The following is a 24,926-nucleotide window of genomic DNA, read 5'->3' on the forward strand; positions in this document are numbered from 1 at the left end:
GGTGGTAAATTTGTAACTAAAATCCTATTAGAAAAGTCAGTCTTTATATCATTTTTCCTTTTTAGTTTATAATAAGTAGGTTGAATGAAAGGTAGATGAGGCCAGTAACTTGTAGTATTGTTCACGTTAAACTTTGGTTGGGTGGAATCAGTTTTATATAATATCCGCCATAGCGCTATTTTAGCCTTCCACCATAGCCAATATCCCATCATTATTTGTCTCATGTATGACAGAATTTTGGCTTTCCACCATGACCCACAATTGGAATTAAAAACACTGAGTGAAATTCATGCCAGTTATAAAAACATATCAGTTTTTTAAATCTTTGGTCTTATGTTTCACTTTTAAGGAATTACCAAATAAATAAAGAAAACCATTATATTGTTTGTGACAAATGCTACCTTACTATCTTACACGGTCCACAAACAAGAAATACCACAAATTCATAAGGATGAAAAAGGAAACACGAAAGAAGAATGGATCTTTTCATGGCCACAAGTTCTCTATGTCACTTAGGTTGGGTTCTTTGGTAGGTCCTGAGGAGTTATGGCGGACAGTAGATTCCTCTTGTGTAGGTTTTGGGGAGCCATGACAGACAATAGATTTCTCTTGTGTCGATTCGTCTTGTGTAGGCCTATAGTATACCCCCTTCCAATGAATTTCTTCCTGAAATCAGGTAGAGACAATATCCAAGGATTTGCCTAACAAAGTACAAAAGATGATAACATGACATGGTTTTTGTGACAGGGAAAATATATATCAAAGATCACCTCAGAGTTGTCATGGAGAAATCGAACAGTGAAGATGCACTTGCAATCTGTCGCATCGTGTAGCCTCCTATGGATTCTTACTACACGAGCATCAAAATAGAGGGCATAATCACCCCTTTCCTGAGAAACACCAATGAAGGCCCAAAAGAGTACTAATGTTTAGGGAAATTCTAGAGGAGCTAAAAGGCCACAAAAGAAAATCAAAATCCATTTTGGTTTATACGTTAAAAACAATTCATGTGACTTTTCAAACATATCTATCACGTGGCCACTAGAGACACAAATTAGGTAAATAAATTGTAGTAGAATAAAATGGGCGGGGGTCCCTTACCAGGAAACATAGTACAAGATCTCCATCCTTCACCTTGTGACACTCAGAAGGTTCCAATGGGATAGATCTCTCTCGCATCTCGCTTTTCACATTCACCCACTCATCCTCCACCTTGCCAAACCCAGCATATCGTACAAGAACTTCCTATAATTTGTATGTGACAAGATCAGTTAGCTTTAAATCGATTGTCCACAATATCCAAGAAATGAATCCACTAAGCCAGTAAATCTATCATAAGACGCTAGGATAACTTACAATATTCAAAGGTATAGCTATATATGTTGCATAATGCATATTTTACTTTTCTATTCTCTTTTCAATGAATAAACATATCCTGATCAATGCCATGAAATTACATCTAGTGACCATTCACATATGTATTGGTTAAATTTTTTCAGTGATGCCAAAGGAGTTCTTCAGTGATGCCAAAGCAGCTCTTGAAGATGAATATTTAAAATCAAGCAAGCATAGCATGTGCGAGAACTACCAATCTTTTGTTGATTAATAATTATATATTCTATATAACATGTCTCCATTTCTTATAGACTGAAAATAAAAAATAATAATACTACGAAAGAATCTTACAAGTTCGCCAGTCCTCGAATATCTGAAGTTTCGACACATTGCAACATCATGCCTGTAGATGGAAATAAATATGAGAGGTTGGGTTCACAACCTAAAGAAAAGTAACAATAAAGATTTTCTTTGTAATGAAGTGGAGATGTTGCTTGGGTTTTTTTCCCTTAAAGGGGGGAGGGGGAAAATATCACCTTTAGTCTTGTTCAGATTAGAATTCACAAACATAAACCAGGCCACAATTTTAAATATAATATAACCCAAGAGGTAACAAAAAGTTACATTGCATATCATTGCTAAACCCAAAAGAAAAAATAGTCATGCTGCTTAATAAGAAGCCTATTCCTTACCATGCTAAGTCTTTCTTAGATCTTGCTTCGGATGCCCACTCCGACTCTGAAACATTTGCACCTCGTTTACCTGGCATTATGATCAAAAATAGAAAATTTGAAGACATGTTAATATCATAATATGACTGTGTTTATCATCGTTTATTAGTTCTGTATTGCTTGTCATTACATCTTATAGCTTACTTAAATAAGTTTAAAGTTTATATATTTGTTATCGTCATCATCTTTTATGGTATATCATTATTATTTTCTTAAGATGTCTCTTTCATCTTGTCCCAGCAACCATGATATGGAATAAGAATGCTATGAGCTTATGAACTTACAATTGCACAACTAATAAAGCATAACATTATTAAGTATAAACTATTGCATCAGACGCTCATTGAGTTTCCACTAAAAGGAATCAAGAAGCATAATTTGGCAGGAAGAACAATGATGAAAGTATTTAAATAGGCGGTTCTTGTTTGTTACGTAAAAGTGGATCTTAGGTGTCTCGCTAACAGCAACATAATTGAAAATAATAATAATAGAGTGCTCTGAGGATTGTTGTATTAGACGTGCACAACAGCTACATTTATGCATGTTTGTATCTTATTAAGGTACTAGGACCACCCTTTATTACATACTACATGTAGAATCCTACTTGAGCATGTAAGATTTTCTAAATGAAAAATAGAAATTACTTTAAACAAGATATGTTATAAAATGAAGGAAGTTGAATTACTTTATCTAAACAGGATTTTGCAATTTAAGGAAACAAGATTTTATAAATCAAGCGATTTAATCGATGTAATTGAATTTTCAAATGTGTTACCCAAACAAGGGAAAATGACAACCTTCTAGAACTGTAGAGCTTCCATTTCTTGAAACGGGTGTATCTGAAAGATCAGCAAGTTGATCAATTGTCCCTGCAGAAGCTACTTAATCCTGTGACCCGTTAAGCTTATTTTGGAACCAGTGTTGCACCTGAAACCCAACAAAACTAATGCATCATTATAATACTTGCTCCGTAAATTGTAAAAAGGTGTACAAATGATAATAAAGGAGTTGTAATAACCTGTTCCTATGATATGGAAAGTTTTATTCCGAGCACTGTTCAATGAGGAAAAAATAAAAAATAAAGCAGGTTAATTATTCAACTACGGATTTTAGAGGAAGGTGAGTGAATGGTGATGACGACGCGATTTGGATCTGTATAGAGGATGTGGTTGTGATGGGAAGATTGGAAAAGGGAATATGGAGCAGAGGTGGTGTGATTCGTACAGAGAGGGAACAATGGTGGTGTGTTTGGTTAGAGAAAAGGAACAGTAGTGGCGCTTGAGTCAGATCGGTGGTGAAGAGGGTTGATGTGGTGGTTTTTTCAGATCGGGAAAGGGGAGATGGTGCAAGACTGGGTCTCAAAGGAGGAAGATATGGCGGTGATGGAATAAGATGTGGCGGCTAGCGGCTCTGGCAGAAGTTGCGACTGGTGAGGGTTTTAAGAGAAGATGGTTTGGAGTAGAAGAGAGAGTTGAGGTCTCTGCTAGGGTTAGGGTCGGCTCTCCAATGCTTGGTGTGATTTTTTAGGCTTGAGGATGCTTAAATAGGGCTAGGTTTTACTTGAAATTACTTTTATGCCCTTGCATCCCCTTTTTTATTTTCCTTGTTTTTGCCGAAGCAGTTTTTGTTTCTCTTTTTGGGCTTTTGGCCCATCTTCTTCATAAAGTGTTTTTAAAAATTATTGAGTATCATGAAAAAATACACAAAGTCCTTTTGATGAATGCTAGATAGGTATTTGAATTTGAATAGCAATGTGGCAATTTTTGAGTTTACTGAAGAAGAAAACGACAGAAATACCATCGCATTTATATTTGGACTTTGTTAGAATTTAGAATTATGAGTTACGTTGAGAGAGAGAGAGAGAGAAGAGAGAGAGAAGAGAGAGATGGTGTGTTATGGCTATTTTTTTTTGTACTTCGCAATTTGGAAATAGATTGTTGCTGGCGTCCTTTTATTCCTTCTATTTTGTGCAATTGGTAGCGGTTACAACTGCCACTAGTCTGCATTCTAACCGCCACTATAATATTCTTTTGTTTTTAAAAATAGTTTTTGACAAAAAGTTAATTTTTCTCTCTCTTCCACCTCATTCATTATCTTTTCTTTTTCTTTTTTTGAAAATTAAAGGATTGTATTATTATCCACAAAAAAGACCTTGATGACAAAACACTCAAGGCCGGCAAGAGAGCGGGAACAACAACAGGAACATTGACAAACAAACACCCTCTCAAAAGAAAAACCCCCAAAACCCTCACATGGAACTCAAAAAAAACCCCTCAAGGGCGCTTCTAGGAGAGCTATACAATACAAAACCCAAAGCCAATAAACAAGAACAACCCATCCCAATAGAACAAATCATGGCATGAAATGTTCCTCAAGAACCTTTTCAAGGCCTCGTATAGCATCCATGTCGCTCCCTTCATACACTAACCCCACAACCTTACCGAGAAGCCACACCTTCTTCGCTCGCGTAAAAAAACACCCACTACTAGTAATGCCCGAAACCGGCAAAGACGAAGATGCCAAAGAAGAATCCAATGCATAATCCTCTTCAACATCCAAAGGGCCTTCTAAATCATCCGGTCCTCGAAAAGGCGAAGAAGAATCCCCAACCTCCAAAGCCTTGTCTATTCCCTTATTTTTTCTAGGCCTACCACGGGGACGAGAGTTAGTAGGGCAGTATCCCCTAACCTTCTTTGGACGACCTCGCCGCTTAGGAACGATAGAGTTCCCACCATCAACAACAACAGGTTCCAAACCTACCTGCTCATGAATTACAACCCCAAATTCACCACCATCAAGGTGAGGATCCAAACGAAACTCGCCTAATCCATCCGAAGAAAGGACACAATCACCCGTCAAAACAGAACCCACAACATTGGGACAAGTCCCAAACACCAATGACCTAGCAACCTCCCACACTCTGTCCCTGAAGGGGGCTGTCACCAAGCTCCAAGTAGAAGCAGAAACAGGTAAGAGTAAGCCCAACAGCTCCTGAGGAAACCAAAGTTTTGAAGGAAACGAATGGCCTCTGGAAGGCCTCAAAGCAAGCTCACAGGACTCCAAACAACTTTTTCTATCATATCAAACAACTTTTCAATCTACTATATTTCTTACCTCTTTGTCATCGCTCATCTTCGCTCTTCCCTACCAAACAAAATATTAACATCAGTGTCGAGGATCAAAATCGCTCGTTTTAAACATGGGGGAGAGACTTCACACAATGGTGAAAGATGAGGGAGCAAATGTGCAATTAAGCCTAAAATTTTACACTCATGAGCTGAGTATGATAAGCTTATGGTTTCCTATTGATTTAACAAACTCGTGATCAGATTAAGACATGGTAGCATATCATATCATATCATCTTTATCAGGACCAAGAAACAGGAATACTGAAAATTTTCAGCAAATGTACAAGATTGGCAACTAGTCTAAACAAATACTTATTTATGGGTGCAAGTGTCAATATGAACTTATTTTCCTTGACAGAGTAAATGCTAACAAGATCGACAGAAAGAGTGAGAATCAGAAGGCAGGTGACATCAGAATTCAGAAAACCGTTCTAATAATTAATAACCATAACATTTGATATTCACTTTTAAATAGTCTCCCAAGGATAAAAGCCTTCAATCTTCTCTTGCAATTTAAGCTACATCTGCTACTTAACAAATACTACTGGCTTCCTCGGCTTCTGCAACATATGTATTACATTTATGGAGGGTTTGTTCAGGCAACATAACCCTGAAAACAGCATAATGATGATTTAAACTCTTTTCTCCCTGTAATCTATGAACACTTCCCAAAGCACCAGCGTTAGGGTTTGGAAACCTATAAAATATCCTCCTAATTCGCTGATGGACAAGGGCCATGGCACACCTGAAATCATAGTGGAATGCAAATACATCAGAAAACAACTACTTCGAAGAAGTTTTAACCATCAGAAAGTGGAACTTCATGTAAAAGGCGAATCGGAATTAGAGAATTTCTGCCATTCAAGGAAAGAGAATCAAACTGCAATCGCTAGACTCACATGAGTATGCAAGAATCAAGATCATTTCAGACTTGAAAGAAATTCAACAAAGACATAAGTGGTTCAAAGGTACGGAAATATATTGTCTACAAAGCTTACATTATGCAAGGTTCCCAAGCAAGATATATGTCATAACCAGTGCATAGGTACGGTCGTGCTGACAGCTGAGTAGAAGTTTCATTATGACCATTCAATTTATCATTATCCTCAACCTGAAACGCCAAAATCCAATACCATAATAAAGCTTTCAACATAATCCGTTTGAAAATTATCAACAAGTATAATCAAAGGTAAATGCCATTGCATATGCATTTCATGTTTCCATAATGCCATTGTTGAATTTGGTGTGAGGTGCTTCATTAGATCTAGATTACCAACAACGGGTAATTGTCCGTGTTCCATACGGTCAATTCTTCGGAAAGCTGTAGCAAAGGATCATATACATATCAAGTAAATGCATGATTCTACCTCCTTATCTCTCAGCACAATATTTAATTAGCCAATTGCAGACTTAATACAAAACATAATCCAGGAACTCCATGAACTATTAAGGATATAGAAAATCATAAACTTTCCAACACAACAGGTTACTCAAAACTAAGAATGCGACACATGGAGCTCAATATGTTATCAATATTTTTGGAGTGGAATGGTTAACACTTCATACAAATAGGTAGTTTCAATTGGTCATTAAAGTATACACTAGCCAGGATCCTTAAATCGACCTAATATCAATGTAGATAAACTTACAGTTGCGCAAACAGTTTTCTGTCTCTTTGCAGGAAAGCTTGTGCAAGAAGGATTCTCGTGATCCATTTCCAGATACTTTTCTTCACTATTCCCCTCACTAGGAAAAAGACATCTATCCCTAGCAGCAGATGATTCTATAGCTACAATTGCAGCATGTCGCAAAGGATGCCAATCATGTGAACTCTGTGAATGTGATTGCTGCTCGGTCCATTGCCAAGGATATAAGCAAGCAACACCTGTATCCCGTTGTTTGAGCTGATTGCAGGAACTATTTGAATACAACGGTTTGTCAGGATCAAATCTATTGGAAATAGGATGGGAACTTAATAACTCTGGCTTTCTAGAGAAGCTATCATCTTTGCAAGTGTTCCAAGCAAAAACCTGATCACGTGCACTTGAAATAATTTGCTTAGCTGAAGGGTCCACTATCACTGCAGCATTGACAACCTAAATGGATGAAATGTCAATTAAGTAGAAGTTGATAGTGAAATTTAATAGTAGGTCAAAGTTACCCCGTATTAACTCAGCAAGGGATAGAGTGAGTCAGTGGACCCAACAAAACATAGTTCAAGCTGAACAACAAACGAATAATAATAATATAAAAAAAACTGAAGTTAAGCATGTACAGTCAGACATCATTATTTCTCATGCACAAATTGAATGAAAAATCAAAATTGGCATTTACCAAGCCATCGGATGTTGCCAACTCAACAGCTGATTGCATAAACTTCAAAATTGATTGCGAGTCCTCCTCACTAAATCCAGTAATACCATCAATGTTGCTGTAATTTGATTAAAAATGTTAGTATTCTCATCCAGTAAGATTATTGACAAAAAAGAAACCAAATAGCAATTGAAGATATCCAATATGTGTCATCAACAAGAATTCAGATTTTAGAACCCCCTCCCCCCCAGAAAAAATAAACAATGGTCATAAATTTACTGTGCCAAACAATCATCACGATGCACATGCTCCTAAAAAATCCACCATGTCTCCAATATTTACACAGTTGAAAACTATAAGGATCCCCTTTGGCCCTTTCCCCCAGTCAAACTCCCAACTCCGCCAATTTTTATCCACAGAATAAACAATACAAACTTCATACAAACGACTGGAAAATCTACTACAACAGACACTATAATTACAAGATATATTATAAGATTTGTAAACAAGTCTAAGTTACTAATGAAAACAGAAGACAATACACATTGGATATTATAAATGAAGCCAGCAGGTTTTGAATTTTGACAAAAGGAAAAAATGATATTACAAACAAAAAGATAAAAGAATAACGATATGAAGCTTACTAAGTCCTTGGATGATAAGACGTTGGCCAAATTTTGCATTGCTCTAGCCACTCTTCTTTTGATGTTGCAGCATATTTGCAGACCTAAAGCTAGTTAAAGCCGAATTAAATGCGCAAACTAACCTAGGTTATAATAAATAAAAAAGAGCTCTTAGGGTTTCAAACCAAAAAGCTGTTAAATTAATAATTTTATTTTCTCTTCATTGATAGTAGACCTTAAAATATTTGGATGGCCATTTAACTAAAATAGTCCTAGAGCTTTGCATACAAGTTAACGTTTGATAAACACCATTAAACTAAAACTCAATTAACATATAAACTACTGAGTTCCTATGTTGAGGGTTTGCTGTTTCTTTTAAACTGATGATTTATAGAGTTTGTGTGTGCGTAAGAGTTTCGCTCAACAGAGATAAATGAACTTTTAAACCCATTGACACAATTTTTTCTTTTAGCTGTTTTCTCTTCCGAAAACGTTAAATCTCATTTGTACTCACTACTCAAGCAAACGGAAATCCAAACATAAAAAGAAAGCTTTAGAAGACATAAAAAGAAAGAAGAAATGCTAGTGCTTCAAGGTTAAACTAGTAACAAGATAAAATATGGAATTAGTTAAAGGAAAAAGAAAAGTAACCAATCACCCATTCCACTATAAATAACATATAGCTTTGAGGATTCATCACAATCACAAAAATAAAACTAAAATAAGTAAACATTTGTCATAACTGTTTAGAAATCAAGAACTTTTACATTCTCCATATCATTTTCACCCTATATCTTTCTATGATCAAACCATAAGCATAGACTAGTGTTTAAAATAAAAATAAAAATAAATGAAGACCCACTTTTGTGATAAAAGGACTCAACTGATAGGAACTGATCAACTCGTGAAGATGAGGCGGCACACTATCCGATTGATCGTCACCCTCAGGGGCCAGGCACAAGATCACTGATAGCTGTACCTGTCCTGTCAAACATCCCCAGTATCACCAGCAACAGACTTTGTCTATTAGCAACATGTCATATTATAGCAGAATAAAGCAATATAAACAGTATGCTCATATAAAATAGGCATAATTCCATATTTCCAATGTTAGTAAAACTAAAAAGTTCTAACTAGTTCCAACAGAAAGGATGTAAAATGCTTTGCATTATACATCCTTCATTACATCATCCATAAAACAATAAAATTCCACACAAACACAGACACATAAATTCCAATAACAATACTTCAGAGTTCAGACCCATGAATCACTGTAATGTAACACCTAGTTGGGAAAGTTAGTTAGGAATATCCACCTCCTTCCAGAACCTTCTTCTGAATTCGTTTCACATGACGGAGATCTTCGAGGGGTGCTACTTGATTCAAACGCCTAACAAGAAAATACAAGCAACAACTTTCCACATGTTAGTTCACGAAGCATGAACAGCTCACAAAAACATTAAGGTTTCAACGAGACCTAACCTCACAATTTGGTTCGCATGCTTTGGGTTGATGGCCGAAGCAAAGACACTCTCTGCACACAAAGGAACAAAACAAACACCAATGTTTCAATTTATGGAATTTGAGAAAGAAATGAAAAGCTTGGAGCAAATGGTTTTGATGATGTGACCTGTCGGTTGATTGTGAAGGTCATGTGGCTGCTCCTCTGGGATGTACATAATCATGTGGTTGTTCGTCATTTTCTGCTTTCGCTCTGTTTGTTCTGAAACGGGAACTGAAGTTTTATTTTCATGCAAAGGTTCATACTTCATAACAACCAGCAAAAAAGGGAAACAAAGAAACTGAGCAAATATGCAGTACTTCCAGTATATACTGACAAATATGTATGTGTGTATGTATATGCAGTACATAAAACCTAGGGAAAATTGCCCTCATCTCCCCTCAAGTTGTGGGCATAAATGTAAATGGCTGAACATAATTGTGAACCAGTGTTATCAATTGCGGATGGCGGTCCATGGTCGAAAGCCAAAATACAGCCATGGTGGCCTTAATAAAAAAATTATAAATATATATACAATTATACATACACACATTAAAAAACCTGCATAATGCAATTATACAATACAACAAATAAAAATTCTGCTAACTAGTAACAACTTATATAATAAAAAATAGGCTATAGATATTAGATACTAGATAGATATTAAGTCCCATACTCTCATAGAGCATATTACATACCAAAACATGATGACAAATTGAAGATTTGAAGTTTGAATTGACATGAAAAATAAAGTCAAAAGAGTATAATTTAATCTAAATAACTAATCATCCAATTTTAATGTAGTGTAGTCAAGTTGAGTGCCAATGCCATCTAGTAACAGAGACTTAACTCTGTCTTTAAACAGAGAAGAAGAACATGAACGTTGTAACTTGTAAAGTCCATAAACGCCCACCAGACCATGTTCAATCGCAGAAAGAGTACCCACGCGCACCATCCCGACACCCAACGCTCAATCCCCAGAAGCTACATTAACTCAATTAGTTTTTCATCCCCTCAGGTTGAAGATGGGTGAAATATATCAAATTATCAATCAATCATGGATTTTCAGAAACCCTCTGATTCTGAAAGAGAAAGGACAAGAATTAGGGAAAAAAATAGAGAAAAAATACACACCTTACCTTACCCAGTAACCCTCAAAGAGAAAGGAGAAGCAGAGCTGCAGAGATAGAGAGGCAGAGGAGCCGGTGGACTGGTGGATGGTGGTGCGCCGTGCGTGTGTTTGACGGCCAGACCTAGGGAGCGATTAGTGATGAGAGTGCGAGAGAAAGAGGGTGAGGCTGAGTGACAGACAGAGTGAGAGAGAGAAGAAGTAAGTGACGCGGTGGTGTTCCAACGATAGGTGGTGTGCAGTATTGATTTCAAAGATGAGAGGAGTGTGTGAGAAATGGGCCGAGCCCGAATGAGTATTGGGCCAGTCACGAGGCCCAATAGATTCATGGTGGCAGTGGAGTGCGGAGAAGCAAAAGGGATAACACAATTTGGAAGCTACGAACAGAATTGTTCTGTCGTTGCCAATGTCTCTCTCTCTCTCTCTAGTATAATAGTATTTCAAAACGTTGGGGTCTCTTGTGTTTGGTTCCAGATTTTGTGAATTTGATGGTTGATGCTGCATTTTTAATGGGATGGGAGCTCAGAAGAGCATCCATGCTGGCAAAGGTTAGAAGATATAGCTTCTTCAATTTCTTTCATTTTGCTGCTTTACTCACTCAATTGCATTCACCATGTTTTACAGCCAAGATTGATGTTAATGTTGATTTCACTCACAAGCTCTGTGCTTCTTTGATGTTTCCTACCCTCAGGTTCCAACTCACTCTTTTTTTTTATTTTTATTTTTAATTTGTGTTTAATCATTTTCTGTTTTCCTCTAATAGGAGTTATGAAAATCCTCTTAGACTGGTCATTGGGAGGTAAGATTCTCAGTTTGCTTCTTTTTAATTATTATTATTATTATTGGATGGAATAGGACCTTGGTTTGGTGTTATGCATTGGGTTGTAGATGAGGGTATTGGTTCTACTAGAATTGTGTAATGAATAGTTCTACTTTTTTTTTCTGATTAGTCTCTGCATCAAGCACCCAAACTTATTTGGTGGAAGTGAGAAGCTTGATGTTTCATGGGACAAGGGTTTATATGATTCAAATATCTTAGTCGCTTATAGAAGGCCGCGTCCAGAATGGCTTGCTCAGCAGTCTTTTGTATTGCAGGTAGACTGTACTTTCCTATCATTTTATTCTATGCTATGAGAAATTATGCTAGGCCAGGCTGTACAATAAACTTATGTTCAATGGATTTTTCTTTGTGAAACCTACAAATTTGAGTAAAATTTTATTGCAGAATCTTATAGTCTCGTCCTTTTTCTTCTTTCAGCATTCTCTTTCACCTGAGATTGCAGTTCATGGTATCCCTATAAACAATTTCTCCCGATCTGGAAGTGGAGGTGTAAATTTATCTAAATTATCAGTGGGGCTGGACCTGAAGGAACCTATGAGTACAAAATGGAGCAGCACAACCAGCATAAAATTCGAGGTTCAGCTTCACTTTTCATGAAATTGACATAACATCAAAGCACAGTGTGCATGTGCTTCCTTGTTTTGCATTACCCTCTGATTTGGTTTATAGGCAAAGTGGAAACTGACATTGTAAACAATCATGCAGCATGTTCGTCCATTGAATGATGATGGTCGTGCTATAAGTAGAGATTATGATGGATTTCCTCTGACTTGCAGGTAGTCAAGAATTCTAGTATTGCAGTTTTCAAAATATTAACCTGATTTTGACCATATGATGTACATTGCTTGTGCAGTGGCAGTACACATGACAGTATGGTAGTGTTAAAGCAAGAATCTCGATTTGCCAAGGCAAATGACCGTAGCTTTTTTCATGTAATAAGATATACTCTTTTTTTCACCTTGCTTTTTACTTCCTATTTATATGGTTGTGAATCAATTAGTTGCATTTTTTTTTATCACAAATGAACTAGTTGCATATGTATTCCACTGACTGAATGCCTGGTCTTTTCAGTTTAATCTTCAAATAGAACAAGGTATTCCAGTTCTTTCCAAGTGGATACTTTTCAACCGATTTAAATTCGTTGCTTCAAAGGGAGTCAAACTTGGACCAGCATTTCTTTTAACAAGGTTGGTATTTTCTAGCAGTTTAAGAAGATAGAAGTTTTCTGTTTGACTCCGCTATTAGGGAAACAACCATGTGGAGCAGGATTTATATTAAAATTCAGTGCTTGGATTCAGATATATAACACATTGATACAAACTTTACGATTAACCTGAAATTCAATTCCCCTATTTTCGTTTTTCTCTTGTTTTGTTTGACAAGCAGTTATCTTTGACTATGTCATTTTTTTCACTATCATCCTTACCTTTTCTTCCAACAGACTTACAGGTGGTTCAATTGTGGGGGACATGGCTCCTTACCAAGCATTTTCCGTTGGAGGGCTTGGGAGTGTGCGAGGCTATGGTGAAGGAGCTGTTGGATCTGGGAGATCATGTTTGGTGGCTAACAGTGAACTGACGCTCCCTTTGGTATGTATTTCAATAGCTTTACGAACTGCGATCTTATAATGTTAAATTGGACAGATATGTAACATTTTCCCCTTGAATATTCTTATTATGCCAAACGAATCTTTCTTTGTTGAAGAATTTGCTTTCCTTGAAGTTTCTTTTTCTTTTTTGAATATCACTTCCTGCTATGTCTAGTAAGATATTGGTAGGGACGACCTCATGCTCACAATCTTTGGGAAGAACTGATTTTACAACTATAGTTTGTAATATCAGGCATCTCATGTTTGAAGACCTAATATTAAGTGTAATATCTTCCTTGATAAATGTAGAATTGTTAGGTTATAATTTATGTTGAAACTTTCACTTTTCTCCTCATTACTGATTTAAAAGAGATCAATTTTTTTTTTCTCATGAGCCTTTGGAAATGAATCCTATCCAGTGTATCCGAGTCAGTCTATCCTTCCCTCCCACTATGCTTCCACAAGTTACAACTAGAAATTCCTTGTATATGATTGTAATTCCTGAGATCTTTTATTGCTAAGTATTCCTAGCCTTTACTAAACTACTTGATGTCTTCTTTACACAGACTAAGATGTTAGAAGGTGCCATTTTCTTGGATTGCGGAACAGACTTGCGGACTGGTCATCTTGTACCTGGTGAGCAATATCATTCTGCTCAGAATCAGATACTCAAATTACTTCCAAATTTTTTAATGTTCTCTTTCTTGATTATCTTGCTAATATTTATATGATGTATCTACAACTTTTAGCATAAATAAGCGTTACATTTTTTGTCTTCTGAGGAGACTTAGTTAAATTTGTTTGTTCAGTGAGGCAAGTTCTTGAGATAGGGTTCTTTTGCTTCAGATTTTTCTGATTTCATGCTTTACCAAATTGAAATTGATTACCGAAATAAAACTTTCTCTGACTAAAAGTCACTTGTTTCATGTAGTACCTTTTTTTATGAAGTTGATTTATGTAGTACATTCAAAAGTCTATCTATTACCGTCAAGGTGGGTGAAATATTTACAATTATGATAGTGGTATTCGAAGAACAAAATAAAAAAAAAGGTTGATTGGGGTGTGGAGAGTTTTTTGCACTGGGGAATGTTAATTGAAACACTGGAGTCATCCAAAATTTGACCAGTGAACATGAAGTTCTGAGAACAAATTTTGCTTCTGCTTAATTTTAAATTGAACTTTTCTGTGGTAGGAGACATTCAGTTTAGTTCTTTCATGTATTCTAGTATTGACTTGTTCAAGTCTACATAAAAGCTCCATTTTATTGAGTTAGTGGGAAAAGGGAGCTTAGGTAGGCTAGGCCAACAAGAACTGAGTAAATGATTCTTGTTGAAGAAGTCTCTAGGACCATTTTGTGTGGTAAAATAAGGGCTATTATTGTAAGGAACATAGAGCTGTGGCCAAAATGTTCCTCGATATTTAGAGTTCCGTCAGAGTTTTATGATGAGTTGGGTACCTTATGCCACAACATCAGCCATTATATTCCAGTGACAAGTTGCTGTGTTTTCATTGACATATTGTGTTTTTCATAGCTGCTGGTTTGCTTTGCTATGCTATTATCTTAAATTGAACTGCTTGATCATGTTTAGGCTCACTGCACATAATTTTTAAGTCTCTAGCCTAAAACCATATCAATTATCAAATGTGCTCTCATGGTGTTGATCCCTTGAAAATTCAGGAAATCCAGCCTTGAGGCAAGGTAAACCCGGATCTGGTGTTGGATTGGGATATGGACTTCGATTTAAATCACAGTTTGGTCATTTCCAAGTTGATTATGCCGTTAATGCGTTTCAGCAGAAAACTCTCTATTTTGGCCTCAGCAACCTTGCTTCATGAGATCCTTATACCAAGAAGTTGCAGAACTCTAGTGCATTCCTATAGTCCACGACTCCACGGATCCTTTCCTATTTATCTGCAGTTCATCATAACGTGACAAAGTCCTATACTCATATGGGAGATGGAATGGGGAAGCAACAGAAGCTCCAATATTTTGTCATACAATTCACAGCCTCATCTATTGTATGAACTGCACTCTTTTTTTTTTCTAACTCCACAGTATATTTGGCATGTGGAGAGAGAAATCTTTGCTATATTCTTTTTCTTATAGTTCATGATCGTTGGAAATTTTATTGGCATTTTTGTGAGGCTTGTTTTTGGTAAATGGGTGCAGAAAGATTGATTATTTTTTGTAAATTGCCTTCAATCTAAAGGAGATAAGATTGTATTCTTTTAACTTTGTAATCAAGCTAGGAAAAGAGTCTATGGTGCATGTTTGGACTTGGGTTACATTTCTACCATTTAAAAAATTGAATATACGAGGTCAGTGAAATTATGATTACTAAGTAATAATCAAACTACATCTACTAAAGAGATTACTAGGCAAGCTAATATATTCACATTTGATCCTTACTTGGATCCTTCTCCTAGCAGAATAGCCATGATTTGGTATAACAGGCATTGGTGTAGGAAGCTTTGGTAGAGCTAACAACCTTTCAGATGCACATGGGTCTAGGCTATTGGGAGATGGATCCAATAGCTAGACTAACAACCCTTCAGTTTCTTGATGCTAATTAATTTGGTGCTTAGAGAAGGCATAAGGCTGATATGTAGGGATGGCACCCGTACGGGGCGGGGGCGGGGAGTGCCTTCCCGCTCCCCATCCCCATATCTCTTTTGTCTCCGTCCCTATCCCCATTCCTATTCCCCGCGGTGGGGTGAATTTTCACCCTATCCCCATTTCCCATCTCCCCACAAGTCCCTACGGAGATCTCTAACATCTCATTAAAAATTTAAAATAAGTATACAAAATACACAAGTTTATGCAATGAATTAAAGACCACAAGCGACAACGCAACTACATCAAATTCAATATAAATATATAATAAAGTTTAAATAATAGTAAATAAAATTAATCACACAATGTGTGAAGTCTACAAAATAACAGTTTGAAACGTAAAGTACAACATTGAACTCATAAAAAAATATGAAGTTCAACACCCTAAATATTCTCTTGAGCGTTCAACTCATCCAAAAGTGAAATTTGTATCGTAAATAATTCAATATTTATAAGTGTGTTATTGTATTTTAACTTATATATACGGGGCGGGGCCTCCACAGGGCAGGGAGAGTGATCCTCATCCCCGTCCCCAAATTCTTATCGGGGGGATTTCCGTCCCCATCCCCACGGGGAAAATTTTCCCAAGGTCGAGGCCCCAATTTCCTATCTTCAGGTGGAAATTGTCATCTTAGAGATGTGAGCTACCATTTTATGTCCATGGACATCTTTATCATCATTTACAGATTTCTTCACTTCATGTATATTTATGGAGCTTACTAAAAAAAAATGTATATTTATGGAATTCCTTTAACACTTCCTTTCAAAGTAAATTTTTGCAATGCATCATGTCTCATTGACAAATAATTAATTGTTTAGGGTAATAAACATCATGTCATGTCAAATAATTATGAATTTTTAAATTCATATTTTAGTAATTAATTAGAGTAGGATTACACAATCCTCTAAATGAGTGAGAGAGAGACGAATCAGAAGAAACACATATGAGGCAGATTAAGTTGGGGAGGTTCCTCTATTTGTTTAGAGATTAATTTCTATACATCAACGGTGTAAAAAGTTTTACATCATCATTCAATCACAACCTTCCATTTTTTATTTTAGATATTATTAAATTCAAATTTAATTGTGAAATAACAAAATAAAGGAATGTGATTGAATGATTGTGTAAAACTTATTTACACCGTCGGCATAGAAATTAATCTCATTTATTTATCTCTCCCCTTTTATCTGAGGTGTTAACCGTTGTGGTTATTAGGATTAAGTTTTTCATGTTTATATGTATGGCCAAACATTGTTATCGAGATTACGATGTAATTGATGCAAATTTTATAATATGTTAAATCATCATTTTTAACCCAAATTTTATAATTGATCTAGGTTTTTCTTGATTTATATTTCAATTGTCAAGGGCTCGTACAAATTAAAGAACGAATAAGAAACACAAAGAGAAGAGTTTTATAATGATTATATAAATGGGAAGGGCTCCCCTAGGGTTTAGCCATGCGGTGGCAAAGTTTTCAGCGCCTCCATGACGGCGGTCTCCACTAATCATTGCCCACAATAATATTCTTCCTCTCATACGTGCTTTACGTACCTTCCTTTTGCAACCCTTAGCAAGTGCTGTTACAGTTTTTTCTGGTTTTCTCCAAATCAAGGTCCCTTGATCAGTCTTCTGATTAACGATGGACAAAGGCAAGAAAGTGGTCCTCTCCGGGTCTGAGACAAAGGCGATCAATCTGGGAACGCTGAAGATCAGTCCGAGGCTAGGCAAAGATGTGTGGCTCGTTGGCAAGTTGCTGTGCCGTGAACCTTTTATGGATCACACTTTCCGGAACGTTTTCCAGGACCTCTGGAAAACACGTAATGGCGTGGAAATTCGCCAGGTGGAAGAGAACCTTTACACTTTCCGGTTCGCTTCAAAAATTGATCGTGACAGGGTCCTCCAGGCTGGTCCATGGACTTTCAATCGATTCTCTGTGGTGTTGGAAGTATTGGATATTAATGTCCCTCCTACAAAGGTTCCTCTAGTGCGCTTACCTTTCTGGATTCGGGTCTTCGATCTGCCATATAGCTGCTGATCAGAGCAAGTAGCTAAGGCTCTTGGAGGGGCGTTCGCAGGGTACATTACGACAGACAGAAGAGGTAACAATCGGCTGGGTGCTTACTTTCGCATCAAAGTCTGGGTGGACGTGACTGTTCCCTTGCGCCGGGGACAAGTACTGACGTCAGACAATGGTGGCCAACTTGAGGTATATTTCCAGTATGAGAAATTGCATAAGCATTGCTTCATTTGCGGTTTCCTGGATCATGTGGCTAGGGACGGTGACCAAGGCCCTCTTGCTCCCAATGAGAGCCCTCCTTTTGGTGGATTACGGGCAGAGGAAGATGATCGGGATCGTGGAGTTCAACTCAGAGGGGGTGGTGACAGGCCCTCGCGTCCGAGGAACCAGAAAACTGCAACGCACCCCGCGACTCATGACCGCAAGGGTGGCTCTAACGAGGATGCAGGGGAAGATGCAGACTTTGGGGAATATGATGGCTACACAGTGACCGAACAGGAGAATCTTAATGCTGAATATGGTGAGGGAAACCGAGGTGATGATGTTGTTCTTGAAGATCCACCCACAACCGATCAGCAAGCCAAGGTGATTCATGAAGAACCTAGTAATCACCGTGGTAGCAACAAAAAGACATCCCCGGGTTCCAACAAGAAGGAAATCAGATGGCAAAGGAAGAGGTCAGGGAGTTCATCTTCTGCTCCAGATCGCTCAGGCACGGGGGCCACACCCCCTCTCAAGAAGATTAGCTCTGATAATGGATTGGGATTGGCGGAGACTGCTGGGCAGTCCCGCCTACCTCAATGAAACTTATAGCTTGGAACTGCCGAGGGCTTGGGAACCCAGGGGCAGTTCAAGCCGTCAAACATCTTATTTCTTCAGAAGCTCCCGACGTGGTCTTTCTTTCGGAGACACGTAGATCAGCTCAGGAAATGTTTGGTATGAGATATTCTTTTGGTTTTTCTAATTTATTTCCGATAGATTGTGCAGGTACAGGTAAGTCTAGGGCAGGAGGTCTTTGTTTGCTGTGGAACGATGAAACAGAGGTCCGGGTGGCTCATGGCTCACTAAACCATATTCTTTGTATGGTGGACCACCCACAGGTGGAGTCCAGAATGCAGATCCTTGCAGTTTATGGTTTTCCACAGGCGCAGAATAAGCATCGCACTTGGGAATTAATTCAGCGGTTAAAGCCTCCAGCAGCAACACCGTGGATTTGCCTGGGTGACTTTAATGACGTATTGAGCCCGTCCGATAAATTGGGTGGTGATCCAGTAGATTTGCTTCACCTTCAAACTATTGGCCAGACTATGTCAGATTGCGGACTGGAGGATGCAGGTTACTCGGGCTACCGTTTCACATGGTCAAATAAAAGAAGTGTCCCAGTGTCCATTGAGGAGCGCCTTGATTATGCTCTTATCAACTCCGCATGGAGGGCCTTGTGGCCAGCTGTTGAGATTAATCATTTAGCTCGCATCCATTCAGATCATAATCCGATCCTCGTCTCTTGTGGTCAACAAGGGCATGAGGTTAACCGTCGTCAGGCAAGGATGTTTAGATTTGAAGAAGTTTGGTTGCAAGACGGCAATGAGTGTGCAGAGATAGTGGCTGAGGTTTGGTCTGGGGAACAAGGCGATCTTTCCAGCAAGCTGACAAGTGTAGGCACAGCTTTACACTCTTGGGGGAGAGAGAAATTTGGTGCAATTCCCAAGAAAGTCTCAGATATGAAGGTTCAGCTGCAAACATTACAACAAAGTGTCCAAACTGAAACAGTAGTGGCTGAGATGCGCAGTACAGAATTAGAGCTGGAAAATTTGCTGAAGCAAGAGGAGATTCTTTGGAGCCAGCGCTCGCGGGCCTCTTGGTTGAAGCATGGGGACCGGAACACAAAATTCTTTCATCAAAAAGCAACCCAGAGGAAGAAGAGGAACTCAATAGATGAGCTCTTTGATGATGATGGCAGGAAATGGACTGATAGAATTAATATTGGTAGGGTGTTGACAGGCTACTTCACTCAGCTTTTCAGCACGTCGAACCCTTCCGATATAGAGGCAGCCACGAGTTTGGTGGCTAACCGTCTCTCTGAGGGCCACTTGGCCATTTTGAATACCCCCTTTGGGAGGGAGGAGGTCGAGGATGCAATATTTAATATGCACCCGACAAAAGCCCCAGGTCTTGACGGCCTTCCGACGCTTTTTTTCCAAAAATTCTGGCATATAGTTGGAGAGGAAGTCTCTAATTTTTGCCTTCAGGTGTTGAATGACAGTATTTCTCCAGGTATGATTAATAGTACTCTCATTGTCTTAATTCCAAAGATAAAGAAATCGATTCATGCAACCCATTTTAGACCTATTAGCTTGTGCAATGTTCTTTTTAAAATTATTACAAAAACGATTGCTAATAGACTTAAACTTGTCTTATCTGATATCGTTACTGGCACCCAAAGTGCTTTTGTTTCGGGTCGTTTGATCACTGACAATGCACTTGTGGCATATGAATGTTTCCATCTGATGAAGAAAAAGATGTCGGGCCGTAATGGCATGATGGATTTAAAGCTTGATATGTCCAAGGCATACGATAGGGTCGAATGGCCGTTTCTACAGAGTGTCCTTGTGCAGATGGGGTTCCCCACTACCTGGATATCTCTCATTATGGGTTGTGTAACCTCGGTCCAATTTCAGGTCATGCTGAATGGCAATCCCCAGGTTCCTTTTGATCCGGGGAGAGGTTTAAGACAAGGAGATCCTTTGTCTCCGTACTTATTTATTCTTTGTGGGGAGGTCTTCTCTGCATTGATTCAAAAAGAGATTGAAGCCTCAACTCTTCATGGCATTAAAATTGCTCGGTCCCCATCTGCACCTGTTATCTCACATCTTCTTTTTGCAGATGATAGTGTGGTCTTTGCTAAAGCCACTATGGATGAAGCTCAAGCGGTCCTAAGGGTCCTTGCTACCTATGCGAGAGTTTCTGGACAGGTCATAAATTTTGACAAATCAATGCTATCATGTAGCCGCAATGTGCCTAGTTCCCGTTTCAATGAGCTTAAAATGCTTTTGGGTGTGAAGGCAGTGGATAGCTATGACAAATACTTGGGAATTCCTACCATTATTGGTAAGTCCAAAACCCAAATATTCCAATTTGTCAAAGAAAGAGTTTGGAAGAAACTCAAAGGTTGGAAGGAAAAATCTCTCTCCCGGGCGGGTCGAGAGGTCCTTATTAAAGCGGTTGCTCAAGCAATTCCTGCTTATATAATGTCATGTTTTCTCTTACCTGATGGCTTATGTGCAGATATTGAACGCATGATCAGCAAGTTCTATTGGAGTGGTGAAGCCTCCAGGCGGGGTATTCATTGGCTCAACTGGGACTCGTTGTGTCGATCTAAGTTTGCTGGTGGCATTGGCTTTCGAGATTTCAAAGCTTTTAACATAGCTCTAGTTGCAAAAACTTGGTGGCGCATTCAGAAGCAACCTGAGTCCCTATTGGGGCGCGTGTTAAAGGCTGTGTATTACCCTCATGTCCCTCTAAGAGAAGCAAAGAAGCATGCCCGTCCTAGTTATGTCTGGACGAGCATTTTTCGCACATCTTGGGTGTTTGAGGTAATTGCTCGGTGGAGAGTTGGTGATGGAAAAAAGATTGATATTTGGAAGGATAGTTGGCTTCCAAGGGGATATCCTTTGATATATCGGGAAGACATGGCACAACTTGCTAACTTAAATTTTGTGTCAAATTTATTTGTTGATAATGTGCAGGTATGGAATAGAGATCTCATTGAGTTGGTTTTCTGGCCCCCCACAGCCAAGGAGATCATGTCAATCCCTCTACCATTGCGTCCATTACCGGATGTCCTTTTTTGGCCCTTGACAACCGATGGGACCTACACCACCAAAACTGGTTTGATTTTGTGCGGCAGCATCGATCCCAGAATGCGGCATCCCCTTCCTCACATTCTGATGCAAGAGGACGTGACCAACACAAACGCTTCTGGCGATCTCTGTGGAAGGCTCAGGTTCTACCACGCGTGAAGGAGGTGGCTTGGCGGGCAACGCTTGATATCTTACCCGTGCGTCAAGCCTTGAGAAAGCGAGGATTGGAGCTTGACGAGGGCTGTCCTTTTTGCTTGGGGTCAGAGGAGACAACAGTTCATGTGCTGTTCCAATGTCCCGTGGTGCTTCGGTGGTGGTTTGCTTCGCCTTTGAACCTGAGATTCCGGGAAGGAGATGAGCCCGCAAGTTATTTTCAACAGTTATTTGAGACCGATGACCCAGAGGTAATTAACTATGGCCTGACTTTGATATATGCAATCTGGGAGCAGAGGAATAATCTTGTGCATCATGGGGTCCAAGCAAGCTTTGAGGCTTTGCTGCATCGTGTTCCAGCGCTGGAGTGTGCGGGCAGCAGCGATCATGCAGAGTCCAGTCCAACTCGTGTAGAGGAGCTCAGGATAACTTGGCGCAGACCGGTTGGAAACACCATCAAGCTCAACTTTGATGCCTCGTGGACAGCAGCTAGTGAAGCTGGGTTTGGTATGATAGCTAGGAACCACAATGGTGAGGTGATGGCGGCAGCTGCTCTTGGTTTTATGAGTGCACCTTCTGCTCTTATGGCTGAAGCATTAGCATTCCGTTGGTGCGTATCTTTGGCTAAGGACCTTGGTTTCTTCCGGGTGGTTTTAGAGACGGATTGTCTTCAACTTTTTGAGGCTTGGAAGAAGAATAGGCCGGGGGATTCTTATTTATTTTCTCTCTTGAATGATTGACGAGACATGGTCTCTTTATTTACTAGTTTTGAGCTTTCTTTTGTTCGTCGTTCCGGTAACATTGTGGCTGATTTCTTGGCTAAGAACTCCTCAAAATTTTCCAACGTTGTTTGGATTGAGGAGGTTCCCCAGGAATTGGACCTTTTGGTGACTTCAGATGTTTTAGCCTCTATGGCGCTTTGATTTCAATATATTATCCAGTTTCAAAAAAAAAAACACAAAGAGAAGGGTCACGTGAGAGTTTTTAAGTATCAATTTTAACCTTTAGTTTTTAATAAAATCAAGGGTTGAGATTTGGAGTCAACTTACTTCTGGAGTCAATGGATCCGTCATTTTTTTTAAATACTTTTTAGGGTGTATTTGGATACACTTTCAACTCATATTAGCATATATTTGTGTTCAAATGATAGCTTAAATGGTAAGAGTTGTGGACATGTGGATTAGAGATGGAGAAGTCCAGTAATCAACCCTGGACGTTTGTGTTTATTTTTTCGATGTATCAAAAAAATATTAGCATATATTTCAAAGAAAAAACTCCTTTTTTTGGGTTACAAAGCTTTTTTTAAAATGAATAAAAGAGTTAAATTAGATGAAAGAACTTTCAAATTCAACTCAAATATATGGACTAAAAGATAAAAATATATGAGTGACGTCTCTCTTGTGCAAAAAGGTTCAATTATTAGATAATACTCCCTTCGTTCCTTATTAACTGTCCACTTTAAAGAAACAAAAAATTTGTTCCTATCTATCTGTCCACTTAGAATTTCAAGAGAGCATTAATTAATGTTTTTTCAAGAAATATACTTACAGAAACAATAAATGAAGAAAGATAAAATATATTTTAAAGGGTGATATAGGAAAATAAATAATACTTTTATGAAAATCAACATAATTAGGAACGGAGGAAGTAATGGGACAAACCATCTCCATTGATCAATTGCTTCTGTTTCCAGGAAGGTGAAAGACGACATATACCTCGATAGTGCCAATGTGCCATATATTTCTTTCAGCGATGAGGAATTCAACGCCGGCAAAAAGCCATAAAAAATACAAAAATTATTCTTTCCCCTTCTTGTTTCTTATGCATATTTTTTTAATTATTAAAGAGCCTATGTCCTGGTTCATTGTATTATTGAATTTTAACATATACGGTGGTGGCTAAGTGCATTCAAATATTCATTCAACTAGCCAACAACCGTGATTTTCTCAGAGGCAAGTTGAGTTTGATTATCAATTTATATCACCCTGAAATTACCATATACTATGAAACAATCAGATAAACATAGAAACCAAAACTAAACATGGAATTTGAAAGTAAAATGAAACATATGCCAGAGGTTTAATTATAAGGGTTACAACTTACAAAAACATCCAAAGTAAGATGTTGACTGTTTGAGCTTAGTTTTTTTCTTCTTTTTGCCTTTTTTTTTATCAGCAATGACTGTTTGAGCTTAGTGAGTACACGTAACAGACATGTCAAAGAAGATCAAAGAAAGAAACATGGAAGCCAACTGTGTTCGTGTGGGGTTGTGACCACTCCAAAATCGTACTGAGGGACCCCTTTAAATATTCATGAAGAGCACCGACAACAACAAATTTGTCGCAACTTGCAAGGTACTACTTGTCAACAAGGTACTACCTTATCTAGTAGTTTTATTTGATTAATAAATGAATTTGGATTCAGTCATCACCACTTACCTGAGCATGTCTTTGAGGTCTCACATTAGTTATAAGTTAGTCATCAATACAATTCTCACATTGACAAATGATAACGAACAAATAAAACGACACACAATAATTTGAGAGAAAGTGTTCCACCCTTACTAACTAAACATGTGTTGTAGTGTTGCCTACCTTATTTAGTTTCTACGATTATCATTGCTCATGCCCAAATTTAGTAACTATTTGTATCATTATTTTCAAAATTAATTTGATAAAGTTAGCTTTTTTTGGTAGATAATTTGATAAAATTAGCTATAGTACTAAAAATGATTTTAAAGTCAAATACAAAGTCATAATTGAATAACTACTAAAAATTGCTTAAGTTTAAAATATACTAGTAATAATTAGTTTTTAAAATAAAATTTCTATACCATTTTTGTTTTTAAATTTAAACATTTTTTTCTATGTTAAGTTGTTCACAAAATATAAATAAATAAATCTAAACCAAATTCATTTTTAATTTATGTTAATTTATGAAATTAAAAAGTACAATGATATTTTAGTTTTTAGAATAAAATATCTAGTATTTACTTTTTCACAGCTCAATCGAGTCAATCACATTCAGTAAGAATTGATTTTAAATTGCAGCTAGGGATGGCAATGGGTCGGGTAGGGTGCGGGTTTTGC

At 38.0% G+C, this 24,926-nt stretch overlaps 3 protein-coding genes across 11 annotated transcripts; 1 reads left to right on the forward strand and 2 right to left on the reverse strand.

The window, feature by feature from the left end:
* Positions 1 to 486: 486 nt before the first annotated feature.
* On the reverse strand, positions 487 to 2,104 carry LOC130743835 (protein SAWADEE HOMEODOMAIN HOMOLOG 1-like). The gene is made up of 5 exons (XM_057596060.1): positions 2,028 to 2,104; positions 1,687 to 1,738; positions 1,102 to 1,245; positions 771 to 890; positions 487 to 666 (listed from the first exon to the last, which is right to left on the reverse strand). The coding sequence occupies exons 1-5, from the start codon at positions 2,102 to 2,104 to the stop codon at positions 487 to 489; spliced, it is 573 nt and encodes a 190-aa protein (XP_057452043.1).
* Positions 2,105 to 5,611: 3,507 nt separating this feature from the next.
* Positions 5,612 to 10,987, reverse strand: LOC130748357 (tRNA-specific adenosine deaminase TAD3). 9 transcript variants are annotated; one of them, XM_057601570.1, is made up of 11 exons: positions 10,771 to 10,987; positions 10,550 to 10,615; positions 9,761 to 9,853; positions 9,613 to 9,664; positions 9,447 to 9,520; positions 8,993 to 9,114; positions 8,152 to 8,234; positions 7,529 to 7,625; positions 6,844 to 7,290; positions 6,193 to 6,305; positions 5,612 to 5,939 (listed from the first exon to the last, which is right to left on the reverse strand). In XM_057601570.1, the coding sequence occupies exons 2-11, from the start codon at positions 10,584 to 10,586 to the stop codon at positions 5,726 to 5,728; spliced, it is 1,332 nt and encodes a 443-aa protein (XP_057457553.1). In that variant the 5' UTR covers positions 10,587 to 10,615; positions 10,771 to 10,987; the 3' UTR covers positions 5,612 to 5,725. The 9 variants fall into 9 exon arrangements, with proteins under 9 accessions (XP_057457553.1, XP_057457552.1, XP_057457556.1 ...); XM_057601569.1 differs by having other exon boundaries at positions 10,766 to 10,987; XM_057601573.1 differs by lacking the exon at positions 10,550 to 10,615.
* Positions 10,988 to 11,132: 145 nt separating this feature from the next.
* On the forward strand, positions 11,133 to 15,422 carry LOC130748359 (outer envelope protein 39, chloroplastic-like). Its single transcript, XM_057601579.1, has 11 exons — positions 11,133 to 11,308; positions 11,385 to 11,451; positions 11,524 to 11,559; positions 11,711 to 11,855; positions 12,019 to 12,177; positions 12,307 to 12,377; positions 12,455 to 12,533; positions 12,673 to 12,788; positions 13,043 to 13,190; positions 13,756 to 13,825; positions 14,868 to 15,422. Exons 1-11 carry the CDS (start codon positions 11,275 to 11,277, stop codon positions 15,023 to 15,025), a joined length of 1,083 nt encoding a protein of 360 aa, XP_057457562.1. The 5' UTR covers positions 11,133 to 11,274; the 3' UTR covers positions 15,026 to 15,422.
* The last annotated feature ends 9,504 nt before the right edge of the window (positions 15,423 to 24,926 follow it).

Source organism: Lotus japonicus, chromosome 3 (genome assembly GCF_012489685.1).
Source record: "Lotus japonicus ecotype B-129 chromosome 3, LjGifu_v1.2".
Taxonomy (NCBI): domain Eukaryota; kingdom Viridiplantae; phylum Streptophyta; class Magnoliopsida; order Fabales; family Fabaceae; genus Lotus; species Lotus japonicus.

Coding starts and splice junctions, on each gene's coding strand:
- LOC130743835 (XM_057596060.1), bottom strand. CDS start 2,104: ATGCCAGGTAAACGAGGTGCAAATGTTTCAGAGTCGGAGTGGGCATCC. Junction 1,246..1,686: donor ATTCGAGGACTGGCGAACTT/GTAAGATTCTTT, acceptor TACAAATTATAG/GAAGTTCTTGTACGATATGC. Junction 891..1,101: donor ATCTTGTACTATGTTTCCTG/GTAAGGGACCCC, acceptor GGTGTTTCTCAG/GAAAGGGGTGATTATGCCCT.
- LOC130748357 (XM_057601570.1), bottom strand. CDS start 10,586: ATGGTGCGCGTGGGTACTCTTTCTGCGATTGAACATG. Junction 9,115..9,446: donor GAAGAAGGTTCTGGAAGGAG/GTGGATATTCCT, acceptor GATGTTTGACAG/GACAGGTACAGCTATCAGTG. Junction 8,235..8,992: donor TGAGTCCTTTTATCACAAAA/GTGGGTCTTCAT, acceptor AACTAGCTTTAG/GTCTGCAAATATGCTGCAAC.
- LOC130748359 (XM_057601579.1), top strand. CDS start 11,275: ATGGGAGCTCAGAAGAGCATCCATGCTGGCAAAG. Junction 11,856..12,018: donor AGCAGTCTTTTGTATTGCAG/GTAGACTGTACT, acceptor TTCTTCTTTCAG/CATTCTCTTTCACCTGAGAT. Junction 12,789..13,042: donor CCAGCATTTCTTTTAACAAG/GTTGGTATTTTC, acceptor TTCTTCCAACAG/ACTTACAGGTGGTTCAATTG.